Source organism: Bubalus bubalis, chromosome 5 (assembly GCF_019923935.1).
Source record: "Bubalus bubalis isolate 160015118507 breed Murrah chromosome 5, NDDB_SH_1, whole genome shotgun sequence".
NCBI lineage: Eukaryota > Metazoa > Chordata > Mammalia > Artiodactyla > Bovidae > Bubalus > Bubalus bubalis.
Genome location: NC_059161.1, coordinates 75,627,922 through 75,643,522, shown reverse-complemented (window position 1 = coordinate 75,643,522; position 15,601 = coordinate 75,627,922). Strand labels below are relative to the sequence as shown.

The window sequence follows — 15,601 nt, the reverse complement described above, 5'->3', positions numbered from 1 at the left end:
ATTTTCCACACAAATCCAAAAGAACACACTTTCTTCTCAAGTGTGCTTGGAACATTTTCCAGGATAGACTATATTGGGGCCAAAAGTCAAACCTCAGTAAATTATTAAAAATTGAAATTCTATGAAGCATTTTTTCTGACCACAATACTATGAGACTAGATACCAATTACAGTAAAAAACACAAACACTTGGAGATTAAACAATATGCTTTTACATAATGAACAGGTAAGTGAAGAAATCAAAAGGGAAATCAAAGAATTCTTGAAACAAATGACAATGAAAACATGACAACTCAAAACCTCTGGGATATCATGTATGAAATGAGTTGCCAGTCCAGGTTCGATGCACGATACTGGATGCTTGGGGCTGGTGCACTGGGACGACCCAGAGGGATGGAATGGGGAGGGAGGAGGGAGGAGGGTTCAGGATGGGGAACACATGTATACCTGTGGCAGATTCATTTTGATATTTGGCAAAACTAATACAGTTATGTAAAGTCTAAAAATAAAATAAAATTTAAAATTAAAAAAAAAAAAACCTATGGGATGCAACAAAACAGTTCTAAGAGGGAAGTTTATAGCAAGAAAAAAGAAAAACATCAAATAGACAACCTACATTTACACCTAAAACAACTGGATAAAGAAGGACATTAAAAAAAAAAAAAAAGTAAAAGGAAAGAAATTCTACAGATCAGATCAGAAATAAATGAAAAAGAAATGAAGGAACATTAGTAAAGATTAATAAAACTGTGCTTCTTTGAGAACATAAACAAAATTGTCAATTATTCAAATCCATCAAGAAAAAAAGGAGAAGAATTAAATTAACAAAATTAGGAACGAGAAAGGAGAGGGTAACGGACAACACAGAAATACAAAGGATCATAAGGGGCTACTATGAGCAACAATATGCCAATAAAACGGACAACCTGAAAGAAATGGATCTATTCTTAGAAAAGTTCAATCTATCAAGACTGAACCAGGAAGAAATAGAAACTATGAACAAGCCAATTACATGCACTGAAATCGAAAATGTGATTTAAGAAACTCCCCAAAAACTGAAGCACAGGGCCAGAGAGTTCCACAGGTGAATTCTCTCATACATTTAGAGAAGAGCTAATGCCTATTCTTATCAAACTCTTTCAAAAACCTGCAGAGGAAGGAATGCTTCCAAACTCATTCTACAAGGCCATTATCACCCTAATACCAAAACCAGGCAAAGACAACACAAAAAAGAAAAGTACAGGCCAATATCATTGACGAAAATAGATGGAAAAATCCTCAACAAAACTCTAGCAAACAGAATTCAAAAATACATTCAAAATGATAGCACACTATGATCAAGTTGGGTTAATTGCAAGGATGCAAGCATTCTACAATATACTTGGGTATATCCATCAATGTGATATACCATATTAACAAATTGCGAGATAAAACCATATGGTCATCTCAATAGAGGCAGAAAAAGCTTTTAAAAATATTCAGTACCCATTTATGATAAATACTCTTCAAAAAATGAGCAAAGAAGGAATCTACCTCAACATAATAAAGGCCATATATGAGAAACCCAGAGCAAACATTATTCTCAAAGGTGAAAAACTGAAAGCATTCCCTGTGAGATCAGGAAAAGACAAGGGTGCCCACTCTCACCACTATTAGTCAACATTGTTTGGAAGCCCTAGCTATAGCAATCAGAGAAGAAAAAGAAATAAAAGGAATCCAGATTGGAAAAGAAGAAGCAAAACTCTCATTGTTTGCAGACAGACAATATTATACACAGAAAACCCTAAAGATATGTTCAGAAAATTACTAGAGGTAATCAGTGAATTTAGCAAACTGACAGCATACAAAATGAATACACAGAAATCACTTGCATTCCTCTGTACTAACAATGGAACATCAGAAAGAGAAATTAAGGTATCAATACCATTTACCATTGCAACAAAAAGAATCAAATGCCTAGGGAAAAAACCTAAGGAGACATAAGAGCTGTATACAGAAAAGTACAAGACGCTGAGGAAAGAAATCAAAGACAACATAAACAGATGGAGAGATATTCCATGTTCCTGGGTTAGAAGAATCAACATTATGAAAATGACTATACTACCAAATATAATCTGCAGATTCAATGCAATCTGTATCAAAATACCAATGTTATTTTTCACAGAACTAGAACAAAAAGACATAATTCATACGGAAACACAAAAGACCTGAATAGCCAAAGCAATCTTGAGAAAGAAAAATAGAGCTAGAGGAATCAACCTTCCTGACTTCAGAATGACTACAAAGCTATATTATCAAGACAGTATGGTACTGGCAGAAAAATAGAAATATAGACCAATGGAACAAGATAGAAAGCCCAGAGATTAAACCATACACCTATGAATAACTTATGTTTGACAACGGAGGCAAGAATATACCATGGGGCAAATAGAGTGTCTTTCATAAGTGCTGCTGGGAAAATTTGACAGCTACATGGAAAAGAATGAAATTAGACTACTTTCTAACACCATACTCAAAGATAAACTCAAAATGGATGGAAAACACAGGCAGAACACCCTATGTCATAAATCACAGCAAGATCCTCTATGACCCACCTCCTAGAATAGTGGAATAAAAACAAAGATAATCAAGTGGGACATAATTAAAAGCTTCTCCACAGCAAAGGAAACTATGAATAAGGTTAAAAGACAATGCTCAGAATGGAAAAAATAATAGCAAATGAAACAACTGACAAAGGATTAATTTCCAAAAGATACAAGCAGCTCATACAAATCAATACCAGAAAAACAAACAACCCAATCAAAAAATGGGAAAAAAGACCTAAACAGCCATTTGTCTAAAGACCTAAAATGGCTAATGAACACATATATATATTCTCAATATCACTATTAGAGAAATGTAAATCAAAACAACAATGAGATATCGCTTCACACTCGTCAGGATGACCATCATCAAAAAGTCTACAAACAATAAATGCTCGAGAAGGTGTGGAGAAAAGGGAACCCTCTTGCACTGTTAGTGGGAATGTAAGTAGATACAGCCACATAAAGAACAGTATGGAGAGTACTTACAAAGCCAGGAGTAAAAGTGCTATATGACCCACCAATCCCACTCCTAGGTATATATCCTGAGGAAACCAAAATTGAAAAAGACACATGTACCCCAATGTTCACTGCAGTTCCATTTACAACAGCTAGGACACGGAAGCAACACAGATGTCCACAGATTAATAGATAAAGAAGATGTGCTGCATATATACAGTGGAATATTACTCAGTCATAAAAAGGAATGCACTTGAGTCAGTCCTAAAGAGGTGGATGAACATAGAGCCTAGTATACAGAGTGAAGTAAGTCAGAAAGAGAAAAGCAAATATCGTATACTAACACATACACATGAAATCTAGAAATATTGTACTGATAACCTATTTGCACAGCAGCAATGGAGTACACAGACACTGAGAACAGACTTATGGACACGGCTGGCAGGGAGGAAGTAGAGGGTGGGATGTATGGAGAGGGTTAGCATGCAAACTTAAACTATTATATGTAAAATAGACAGTCAATGGGAATTTTCTGTATGACTCAGGGAACTCAAACCAGAGCTCAGTAACAACCTAGAAGGGTGGGATGGGCAGGGAAATGGGAGGGATGTTCATGTGGGAGGGGACATGGGTAAATCTATGGCTGATTCTTATTGATTTTTGGTACAACCCAACATAATACTATAAAGTAAGTATACTTCTATTAAAAATAAATAAATATAAAATAAACAACCACCCACCCCTGTAATTCCATATGCCAGTGGACCCAGGAGGAGGCTCGCACATGCATGCATGAGGTAAAAGGCAGACAGATCTCTGTCTTGACTGTGATGCCTACAGTGGCTCATGAACCATCATATTTCCCTCTCAGCTGCACTCCAGGAGTCCCGGAAAGCCTATCTTAAAAATTTTTGCAAGGAGATAAGTCCTTCTGTGAAACTTCAGGTATTGACAAGAGCACCTCTGTCTGCTTCATTCACACACCCTTCCACCCTGTGGCCAGATCCCTGTGGTTACAACTGACTCAGAGGGAAGACGAACCTTTGACAGACGACCAGTGAGCTTGCACAGAAATTTGGCTTAAATCTGTGGCCCAGAACAGGAACACAAGATTAGTACCACTGAAACATGTATATTATCATACGTGAAGCGGATCGCCAGTCCAGGTTCGATGCATGAGACAGGGTGCTCAGGGCTGGTGCACTGAAATATCCCCGAGGGATGGGATGCAGAGGGAGGTGGTAGGGGGGTTCAGGATGGGGGACACATGTATGCCCATGGCTGATTCATGTCATTGTATGGCAAAAACCACTACAATATTGCAAAGTAATTGGCCTCCATTTAAAATAAGAATTTTTTAAAGTAAAAAAAAAAAAAATTAAAAAAAGATGTACTGCTACTTTGGGGGAAACAAAGGACAGGCTGTCAGTACCATTTCTGGTGCACTAATTTATCTAGACAAGACATAGAAGCACAGAAATTCTGACAAAACAGGGATGAGAAGTGTCAGCAGGTGCCACTATAGAAGATCTGAAATAGTTGCGGAGTCTCTAGCAGGGTTGAAGGAAGTTGTCTCTCACCCAAAGGAGACTAGAACTTTAATTAGAAAAACAGCACCACAAAACTTTAAGGAACATGAAATCAAAGTATCATGACAGCAACAAAGTATAAAAATCGTCAGTATTCACATCCAATTGGCGATGTGTGATTTATCCAGTGAAGAATGCAACGTAGATGTCCATCTGCAGATGAATGGATAAGAAAGCTGTGGTACACATACACAATGAAATATTACTTAGCCATTAAAAAGAATACATTTGAATCAGTTCTAATGAGGTGGATGAAACTGGAGCCGATTATACAGAGTGAAGTAAGCAAGAAAGAAAAACACCAATATAGAATATCAACGCATAGATATGGAATTTAGAAAGATGGTAATGACAACCCTGTATGCGAGACAGCAAAAGAGACACAGATGTATAGAGCAGTCTTTTGGACTCTGTGGGAGAGGGAGGGGGAAATGATTTGGGAGACTGGCATTAAAACATGTATAATATCATATAAGAAACGAATCGCCAGTCCAGGTTCAATGCAGGATGCAGGAAGCTTAGGGCTGGTGCACTGGGACAACCCAGAGGGATGGTATGGGGAGGGAGGTGGGAGGGGAGTTCAGGATTGGGAACATGTGTACACCCGTGGTGGATGCATGTTGATGTATGGCAAAAGCAATACAATATTGTAAAGTAAAAAATAAAATTAAATTAAAAAAAAGAATTCGAAATAGCCATTTTAAATAACTCGGTGTGCTATAGAAAATACAGTAAGATACTTGAACAAAAACAGGGAAACAATAAACAATGGACAAAACAAGCAGTTTAATAAAAATGTACAAATCATAAAAAAACAGAAACTCTGGTGCTGAAGGTTGCAAGGATGAAATGAAATAATTCATTAAAGAGCATCAACCACAGAGTCAAAAAGGTAGAAGAATCCATGAGATAGATGATATATCAAAGTTATCTTGCCCAGGGAGATTAAATTAAAATCACAATGAGGTACCATCTCATGCTGGTCAGAAAGGCTGCTATCAAAAAGTCTACAAACAATAAATACTGGAGAGTATGGAGAAAAAGGAAGCTTCTTACACTGTTTGTGGGAATGTAAACTAGTACAGCCACTATGGAGAACAGTGTGGAGATTCCTTAAAAAACTGGAAATGGCACTGCCATATGACCCAGCAATCCCACTGCTGGGCATACACACTGAGCAAATCAGAATTGAAAGAGACACATGTACCCCAGGGTTCATCGCAGCACTGTTTTTAATAGTCAGGACATGGAAGCAACCTAGATGTCCATCATCAGATGAATGGATAAGAAAGCTGTGGTACATATACACAATGGAGTATTATTCAGCCATTAAAAAGAATACATTTCAATCCGTTCTAATGAGGTGGATGAAACTGGAGCCTATTCTACAGAATGAAGTAAGCCAGAAAGAAAAACACCAATACTAACCAATACTAACCAATAATATACTAACGCATATATATGGAATTTAGAAAGATGGTAACGATGACCCTGTGTACGAAACAGCAAAAGAGACACAGATGTATAGAACAGTCTATTGGACTCTGTGGGAGAGGGAGAGGGTGGGATAATTTGGGAGAATGGCATTGAAACATGTATAATATCATATATGAAATGAGTTGCCAGTCCAGGTTTGATGCACGATACTGGATGCTTGGGGCTGGTGCACTGGGACGACCCAGGGGGATGGTACGGGGAGGGAGGAGGGAGGAGGGTTCAAGATGGGGAACAAGTGTATGTACCTGTGGCAGATTCATGTTGATGTATGGCAAAACCAATACAATATTGTAAAGTTAAAAAATACAATAAAATAAATATATTTTAAAAATAAATAAATAAAAATAAAATTATTTTTTTAAATAAAAGAATGAAAAAGAACAAAGAAAGGCTACATGATCTATGCTACATTGAAAACAGAACCAATTTGCAAATTATTGAAGTTCCAGGAGGAGAAAAGGAGATGAGGCAGAAAATATATTTAAGGAGTAATGTCTGAGAACTTCCTAAATCAAGGATGATACTTGAATATCTAAGTTCAGGAAGCTTACAGGTGACCAAACCAAATCAACCTAAAAAGTCCTCTACAACACACATTTATAATAAAGTTGCAAAAATCAAAGAAAAATAGAGACACCTTCAAGCAGCATGTAGAAAAAACAAACAAGCTAACAATACAAAAACCTTGAAATTTACTAAAGAGCCTTCATTTGGATCTTAGCAAATCTCTCAGCAGAAACCTACTAGGCCAGGAGAAAGTGGGATGGTTTATTCCAAGTGTTGAAAGAAAAAACTGCCAAAGAAGAATACTTGAAAATAATATTCAGAAAAGAAAAGAATATAAAGATTTCACCAGACCAACAAATATTGAGGAAACAGAACACAATTAGACCTTCCTTGAGGAAGGCATGGCAACCCACTCCAGTATTCCTGCCTGGAGAACCCCATGGAGGGAGGAGCCTGGCGGGACCAGGCTGCCCACAGGGTCCCAAAGAGTCAGACACAGCTGAGGTAACTGAGCAGGCACACAGACCTTCCTTACTGAAACACTAAAAGGGATTATTGAAGCTGAAGTAAAAGAATGCTAATTCATTCCATGAAAATACCTAGTACACTGGTAAATTTAAGTGCACATTCACATTCAGAACACTGCAGTACCTTGATATGGAATGTTAAACAGAACTATTTAAGAGTTAAAGTACAGGAATATAAAAATTACTATATCTACAATTATTTTTTAATTAAGTACACATTGTAAAAAGAGGTAAATCATGACATCAAAAAGATAAAATGGAGAAGGGTAAAAGGAAGGAGATTTAATATGTGGTTGATGTTCATATATTATCAGCATAAAACACACTGCTCTCTCTGTGAGGTGTTTTATGTAAATCTCATGGTAAACAAAGCAAGAATCCATACTAGATTACATGCATACTACTATAACAAATATCATGAAATCAAAGAGGCAAGCCATCAGAGGAAAGAAAAAATTAGGAAACTATAAAACATCCTGTCTGAGTGAACTCCAGGAGTTGGTGATAGACAGGGAGGCCTGGCCTGCTGCGCTTCATGGGGTCGCAAAGAGTCGGACACGACTGAATGACTGAACTGAACTGAAAATAAAAAAGATAATATTAATACATCCTTATCTATCAATAATTACTCTAAATATAAAGGATTGCATGTTTGCATGCTAAGTCACTGCAGTTGTGTCTGACTCTTTCAGACTCAATGGACTGTAGCCCTTCCGGCTCCTCTGTCCATGGGATTTCCCAGGCAAGAATACTGGAGTGGGTTGCCATCTCCTTCTCCACTGTTCTCTTCTATCTCAATGAAATTCTTAAGCAATTAGTTTGAATTACTTATCAGACAAATCGTCCATATCTGTTATTTGGGGTCAGTAACTGAAAAACTATTGTGTTTCTCTGTTAACATTTTAGTCCTTTGATGTCTGTGTCCCTTGAAGTCTCAGGTTGCTGTGTTTGCATTTAAAGAAGCAGTCACTCCCTCCAGTCTTTACAGACTGACCTGGGGAGGGAAGTACATTGTCACATTGATAGGGATTTTGAGACTTTTCAGACATTTTTTAAGGAGACACCTGTCCCATGTACTCAATTCCTCCTAGGAGAGAATTCTGAAGCTCATATGCGTCTATCAATGCAGCAAAGACAGTCTCTGTGCCGACAGTTTCCTGGCTGCTTCCCTGGGGCAGTGCCAAATGCTCACATTCGTGAGCAGACCCACGGGGACAGGTTGGCTTCTAGATGTACCACAGGCCATCTGCAAAGGTCTAGATGCCACCGTGGGGAGTTACACAGGGAGCTGGACCTGGGGAGGGGATGTGGATGAGATGAGAGGCCCAGGGGTGAGCAGAACCACAAGCACGGTGTCTGCAATGGTTTGGGGCTCCCTGGTGGGATCTCCACATGGCCATTAGGACCCAGGTCAGTAGGCTCCTTGAGGAATTCTAGCCCTGGATGCTGTACTCCTGGCCTCTCCCCATCCCAGCCATGCAGGTGACCCCAGTGTCCTGGATAAGGGGAGAGAGAAGTGCGCTGGAAGATGAGGATGCCGCCCTTGCTCACACGCTCTTATTTTCCCCACAGGTAAAATCCTGTGCTGAGGGGTCTATCTTGGCACTAAGCAGGGCCACCTCAGGAGCAAAATGAGGCTATGCCTCTAACCCTCAGTGAGGCGTCCAGTCTTGAATCCTTGTGCCCTAGGAGCATGCTGTCATGTCTCTGCTAGACTCCTGCTGCTGCTAAGTCGTTTCAGTCGTGTCCGACTCTGTGCGACCCCTTAGACGGCAGCCCACCAGGCTCCCCCGTCCCTGGGATTCTCCAGGCAAGAACACTGGAGTGGGTTGCCATTTCCTTCTCCAATGCATGAAAGTGAAAGGTGAAAGTGAAGTCGCTCAGTCGTGTCCGACTCTTAGCGACCCCATGGGCTGCAGCCTACCAGGCTCCTCCGTCCATGGGGTTTTCCAGGCAAGAGTCCTGGAGTGGGGTGCCATTGCCTTCTCCTTGCTAGACTCCTGGACCCCCACAAAGATACCATCATTATCCACAAATGATGGTCAAAGTCTCTGTTTATATCAGGAGAGACGGTGAGATTCCTGCCACCTTTCTGACCTCACTCTGTTATTACAGGTTTCTTCATTGTGGATCTTCTCCTCTTTTCTTGACTAATGTCTATCAATAGGTACATATATTTGGTTATATACTTATCTAGAAGTCTATAGGTACACTCATAGACACTTGTAAACAAAAAAAATAAATAGGTCCTTGGGCAAAACAAGAATCTGATATAAACTTTTGGAGTGGATAATACAGCTGAGTCTTAGAAAATTATGAACACATGGGATTCCAGCCCAGTTTACTCACTGACACGGATGCATCTGGGAGGAGGAGACCAGCCACTCTCTGTGCAGGTCATTGTGTTCTGATCATTTTGAAGACTGTAGCCTTCATAGCAGCGAACTCTTACAGTTTCACCCTGTAAATATTTTTCTTCAGGAGATGGGGTATGTCCATTTTCCAAATAATTGAAAATACATTGTCCTTAGGATCATAAAATTAATATGAAAGAAATACAGCATAAATTTGGGAAAATAGTACATTAAAGATTAGCCTTATAGAATCTACATAAGAATGCATTAGTATTCAAATATAACATGTAACAATAAAAATGGAAGCTAGTACCACGTTTGTGGAAAATGAAAAAGATAACATTCCATATTATTTGTCTTTAGTTTTATGACTAAAATATGTATAAATGATGCAGATATTCTTGTAAAGTCTCTGCATCTCTCATACAATTTACATGAAAAGCATCTAGTAAAGGGAAGTTCTGCTGGATTTTTTGCTCACAGAACTCATCCCGTGGCCTTACTGTTGTTACATAACACTTAACTGTACTCACTTGTCAACTTTTGTCTCTTCACTCTTTCAAAGATTATGCATATAAACTTAAAGAGGTTTACTTACTGAGGCATGGTTCTTCTGGAGACCATCCTTCTGCTGTGCAAGTCAGGTAGTTCCAGGAACGTTGTGAAGGAGGCACAAAAGACTGATCACAGTTATAGACAAACTGTTGATTTACACGTGCTGGAAAGTATCCTCTGTATGAATAAGATAGCCGTCCATGTTTTATTACTGGATAACTACAAGGTTTCCCTTGGAATAAAAAAAGTAGAAATAATGTTTTACCTCAGTATACAATTTGAATTAATATTTCATCTATGGAATATATCCTTGTTCAATTAATTACACTCATTGCATTATGGTTTCTAGGGAAAAAAGTTATAGAAAGTTCAGATGATTGAAGTATGTAAGGAACTCCTTGCTAATGAAGATCAAAGTCTGTCTTGTGGGTCATATTATGTAAAATTTGTATGTGGATTCTCTTGGTAGGAAATTATATTAAATGATTTCTCCTTAAGTACAGAAGTCCCAACCTTGGTTGACTAGCATCTTAATCAAGAGATGAAAGTACAGATTGTATCTTGTGGCTTATCTTTCTTTTTCTTTCTTCTCCATTCTCATCAGAAATCAGAATCCTGACATTTATTCTCATACCAAGTCAATGTAGGAATCAAACAGATTTTTTTTACAATTATCATTCATTAGTTTACTTTTCTGTTTATTGGAAATATTTGATATATAGAGAAAACCACAACAATTTTTCATTGATCAAATCACACAGAGTAACATTCTTATTTATCTATCAAACTGGACATTAAGATATCTTTTCCCTTGCTTGTCTAATCAGAGAAATGAACAATGAATAATTCTTAATATTTAAATGGTTAAAATGAAGGGAAACCCTTGTCACTTATGGTCTAATTTTAATTGGAGAATGGTGTATTTTTCAGTATTTCTTACAAATATTTTAAATGAGGTATAACATAATTACATTTTATTGTTATTAGCATATATTGAGTAATTTTCATGTATATGCTTGCTATGTGAATTATAAAATTTGATTCTTTACATATCTTAATCCATTTCTTTAACAAAGATTTGTCAATTATACCCTCTCATGGCCTATAGTCTGCATCTTTCATCACTGATAGATTTCCCCCACTTTTTTGAAGCTTGTCTACATTTTTAAGTTTGAAATGCTTAAATAGTTTGATTCCTCTTAAGTAATAGTCTAGGTTTCTGTCCACTACTTTTTGGAGATTAGAACATTGTCTCTTCATCCTTGAATTTTACAAATTTCATCATGTATGTTAAGATATGTGTACCTTTCAATAATTCTATGTTGGGCAAGTTTGAGTCTTTGTATTTGCAAGAACCAAGTGAAAAGAACTCAATTAGCTTTGTCATTATGTTGTAGAGGAGAGATTTGAGTTCTGATGATCTGATTTCAGAACTAGTACATTTATCATTTTGATGCATCATAGAATATGAATACAGTAAAATAATCCTCTGACACTCACTTCCAAAAGGCACACAAAGAGGGCATAATTAAAAGTAAGCATCATTACTATCACTGGCCTGAGCTATTTTCCTCCTCTCTTTTATTTGCGCACATGTGAATCTGTCTTTGTCTCTCTAACCAGATCATTTATTGAAGCACATATAATCGTCCACTATAGTTGGAATGGCATTGACTTTGTCAGGACTCAGAACAGCCTCATTCTTCTCTTACACTCTATCAACCCAGGTTCAGGTCTCATGAGCAGGCTTGGATGTCCATCATAATGTTGGCTCAGATTGATCTCAACATTGATGAAATGTATTCACCAAGTTTTAAAGTGTTTCTAGTCTTTCTGTACCTCTGCAACTTACTCCAAAGATCCAGGCCCGGGATCTTATAATTTTTTAATTTAAATTTTAAATTTCATGTTATTAGGTCCAACCTCACACATGGGAGTCGTTCTGAGGGATGAATCTGTCCTAATATAGGTTCACTATCAGCACCTGTGTATCATTCCAGATGCATCTCCTTTGCAGCATTAAACTAGCTGATGATACAAAAGAGGAAAGGAATGGGCCTGAGAACAAAGTCCTGCATCTGATAATCAGCTCATTAAATGAAACTACGAATATTGATAAACTATTTAAATAGTTTCCTCATGTTGTCCACAAGAACTTCACAAGGTCCCTTGTGGGATAACCTTGTTGTGATATAAATAGAATTGGGTTGATCTACCATTTTCAAAGGGCTTCCCTATGGCTCATTGGTGAAGAATCCATCTGCAATGCAGCAGACACAGGAGATGCAGGTTTCATCTGTGGGTCAGAAAGATTCCCCTGGAGAAGGAAATGGCAACCCACTGCAGTATTCTTGCCTGAAGAATTCCACAGACAGAGGATCCTGGTAGGCTATAGTCCAAAGGATCACAAAAAGTTTTACATGATTGAGTGACTAAGCACACAGCACCATTTTCATAAATCCATCTTAAACAAGATGAAATATTTTTCCTAAAATTCTTATGCAGATTAAAATCTGTTTCATACTGCTAATATCTTCATTTTAATGGAACTTATGCTTTGAAAATTCATTTTAAATGTATGCTTGGAATTACCATTAAGGTCACTGAACTGTTTTATATCATTACAGTTTTCTTTCATGGAATAACTGGTTTAAGTATGCTGAAATTTTACAGTGTACTGTTAGAAAGAAGAGGATTGTTTAGAGGCAACTTAGAGGAAGTTGAGGAGTAAAGGAAGCATCCCCAGAAAATACTCTGTTCAGCTGACCTGATGTTTTTCTATATTTTACGGTTTTAGGAAAGTCCACAACGCCTTCCACACTCCTCTCTTCAAACAGAACCTAAGTACTCACCACTGAGTGTGCAGGACTTAGTGTCCATTTCTAAAGAATACACATGACTGACATGACAGTGTGTGACCAAGTCATACCTGGTGTGGAGGCTTCCTCCTCCCTCTCTGGGGTCACTGCCCCTGAGAAAAGCTAGCTGTCTCTCAAGTGACCTGCAGAGATGCCCAGCTGGTCAGGTACTGAGGCCTCCCCACAAAGCCAGGAGAGTGAGCCAACTTGGAAGCAAAGCCTCCAGCCCAGCTGAGCCTCCAGGTGACAGTGACCCAGGTCAATACCCTGACTGCCACCCATGCATAGTGATTCAGAACCAGACAGTGTAGGCCCTTCCTCATTCCTGACCCACAGGAGCTCTAAGAATATGGAGGGTTGTTGTCCTAAGCCAAAACGTTTTCTGGGAAACGTGTTAATTTGACTATGTATCTAATACAATGGCTTCCCAGTGAGCCCAAGTGATAAAGAAGCCGCCTGCCAATGCAGGAGACATAGTACATGCAGGTTTCAATCCCTGAGTTGAGAAGAACACCTGGAAGAAGGCACTCCAGCATTCTTGCCTGGAAAATCCCATGGACAGCGAAGCCTGGTGGGCTACAGTCCATAGGGTGGCAAAGAGTCAGACATGACTGTGGAATTTAGCATGCATGCGGGCATCTAAAACAATAGGTGCTATGTGATGTTATTTTTACTTAATGACTTAGATCCAGTATTACAATTATTTTGCATGCTAATTCACTTCAGTCATATCTAGTTCTTTGTGATCACCTGTGGACTATATCCTGCCAAGCTTCTCTGTCCATGGGATTCTCCAGGCAAGAATAGTGGAGTAGGTTGTTAGAGATTTATATATTCAAAAACACAGCCATATTTTATCTTTGAGTGGCAAAAATGTAAAGAGTTTTTAGTTTACAAAAATGTTTTTATTCCTTATTAGAATTGCCTACTTCAAGAAGCAAATAATGCCTCTAAAAGCCCCAAATTACCATACACAGTAGGGCGGATACTTGGATTTGCCATACTGCATAGGGCATGGTGCCCCACTGTTGTGTGTTTAAGAGAAAGAAATTTCACAATTAAGAAGAAGGTCAAGATATGAATGGAACATACAGGCACATCTCGGAACAGGTGCCCAGCCATCTCTGGTACACGTTGCATCAGTTCCACGTATCTCAGGAAAAAAACCCTTTTTACACTCATAAGTGATTTTATCTTGACCTCTGTATTTGCTTAATTCAGGTCTGTACACACCGTTTGGAATACGAGGAGGATCACATATTATTTCTGAAAAGACAAAAGGTATGTTCACAATATAGAAATCACATCCATTAAAATAATCAATTATATACAAATATAAAAGTGGATGTTATTAATTTGTTCTTCGTACAGCACAAAAGTCAGTAAAATGAGCACAGCCTCATACCCCTCCTGCTGTATCACTTACATTTCCCTTCATTGTGTTTCTCATCTGATGTATCTGTACCCTAGGTACTCTTGAACTCTCTTTCTCCACAGTCAACACACTCTTCATGATATTCCACATCTGGCAAAGAATTCATGATGTATCACTTCAGCTATTCTTTCCACTTTCTGCAAGTTTCTCGGCTTCTGTATTTCTCACAAGTACTGCTGTAAAATATTCTCCTCCCTCCAGACACTTGTTGCAATAGCACACCCTGTCCTTTTGAAGTAGACTTAAATACAGGGATTGCATAGGACAATGAAATGAATGTGGGAGTAATGTTTTCCTTTAGAGAGGGAGGGAGTTGAAAAAGTCATTGAATTTTCATGTTCTCTTTCCCACAGCTACAGTGATTAAAAAAGAACATGGAAGGTCATATCTCCATTCCCTGATTCGGACAATTAAAATAATGAGGAGGGTCCCTCCTGATCTATGTTTTCCGGGAAATTTGTTAATTAAGACTATATATCTAATACAATGGGCTTCCCAGTTGGCACAAGTGGTAAGGAATCCACCTGCCAAGACAAGAGACATAGCAGATGCAGGTTCCAATGAAGGTTGGAAGTGAACATACATAGAAAATAAACCTTAGTTTTTTAAGCCACTAAGATTTTGGAATACATTATTCTTATTGTAATAAAATAACCTAATCCAGGTTTAAAAACTCCTCTTTCACATAAAGACTCAGGTGAAAGGTGTCTATCGTAAATACTGAGCTCCACCATTGTAGGGAAGAAGTAGACATCAGTCAGTTCAGTCGCTCAGTTGTGTCCGACTCTGTAACCCCATGAACTGCAGCACACCAGGCCTTCCTGTTCATCACCAACTCCCAGAGTTCACTCAAACTCATGTCCATGGAGTCAGGGATGCCATCCAGCCATCTCATCCTCTGTTATCCCCTTCTGCTCCTGCCCCCAACCCCTCCCAGCATCAGAGTCTTTTCCAATGAGTCAACTCTTCACATGAGGTGGCCAAAGTACTGGAGTTTCAGCTAAAACATCAGTCCTTCCAAAGAACACCCAGGACTGATCTCCTTCAGAATGGACTGGTTGGATCTCCTTGCAGTCCAAGGGACTCTCAAGAGTCTTCTCCAACACCACAGTTCAAAAGCATCAATTCTTCGGCACTCAGCTTTCTTCACAGTCCAACTCTTACATCCATACATGACTACTAGAAAAACCATAGCCTTGACTAGACGGACCTTTGTTGGTAAAGTAATGTCACTGCTTT

At 38.6% G+C, this 15,601-nt stretch overlaps 1 protein-coding gene across 5 annotated transcripts in view; it reads right to left on the bottom strand.

Annotated features, from left to right (window-relative positions):
* The window catches only part of CFH (complement factor H), a 482,162-nt gene that overhangs the window by 46,667 nt on the left and 419,894 nt on the right, over positions 1-15,601 (bottom strand). For all 5 annotated transcript variants that reach the window (XM_045165769.1, XM_045165762.1, XM_045165765.1 and 2 more), the window contains 3 exons: positions 14,020-14,193; positions 10,113-10,301; positions 9,510-9,686 (listed from right to left, as the gene is read on the bottom strand). In XM_045165769.1, coding sequence (XP_045021704.1) covers positions 9,510-9,686; positions 10,113-10,301; positions 14,020-14,193 — 540 coding nt within the window. The remainder of the gene's footprint in view (positions 1-9,509; positions 9,687-10,112; positions 10,302-14,019; positions 14,194-15,601) is intronic.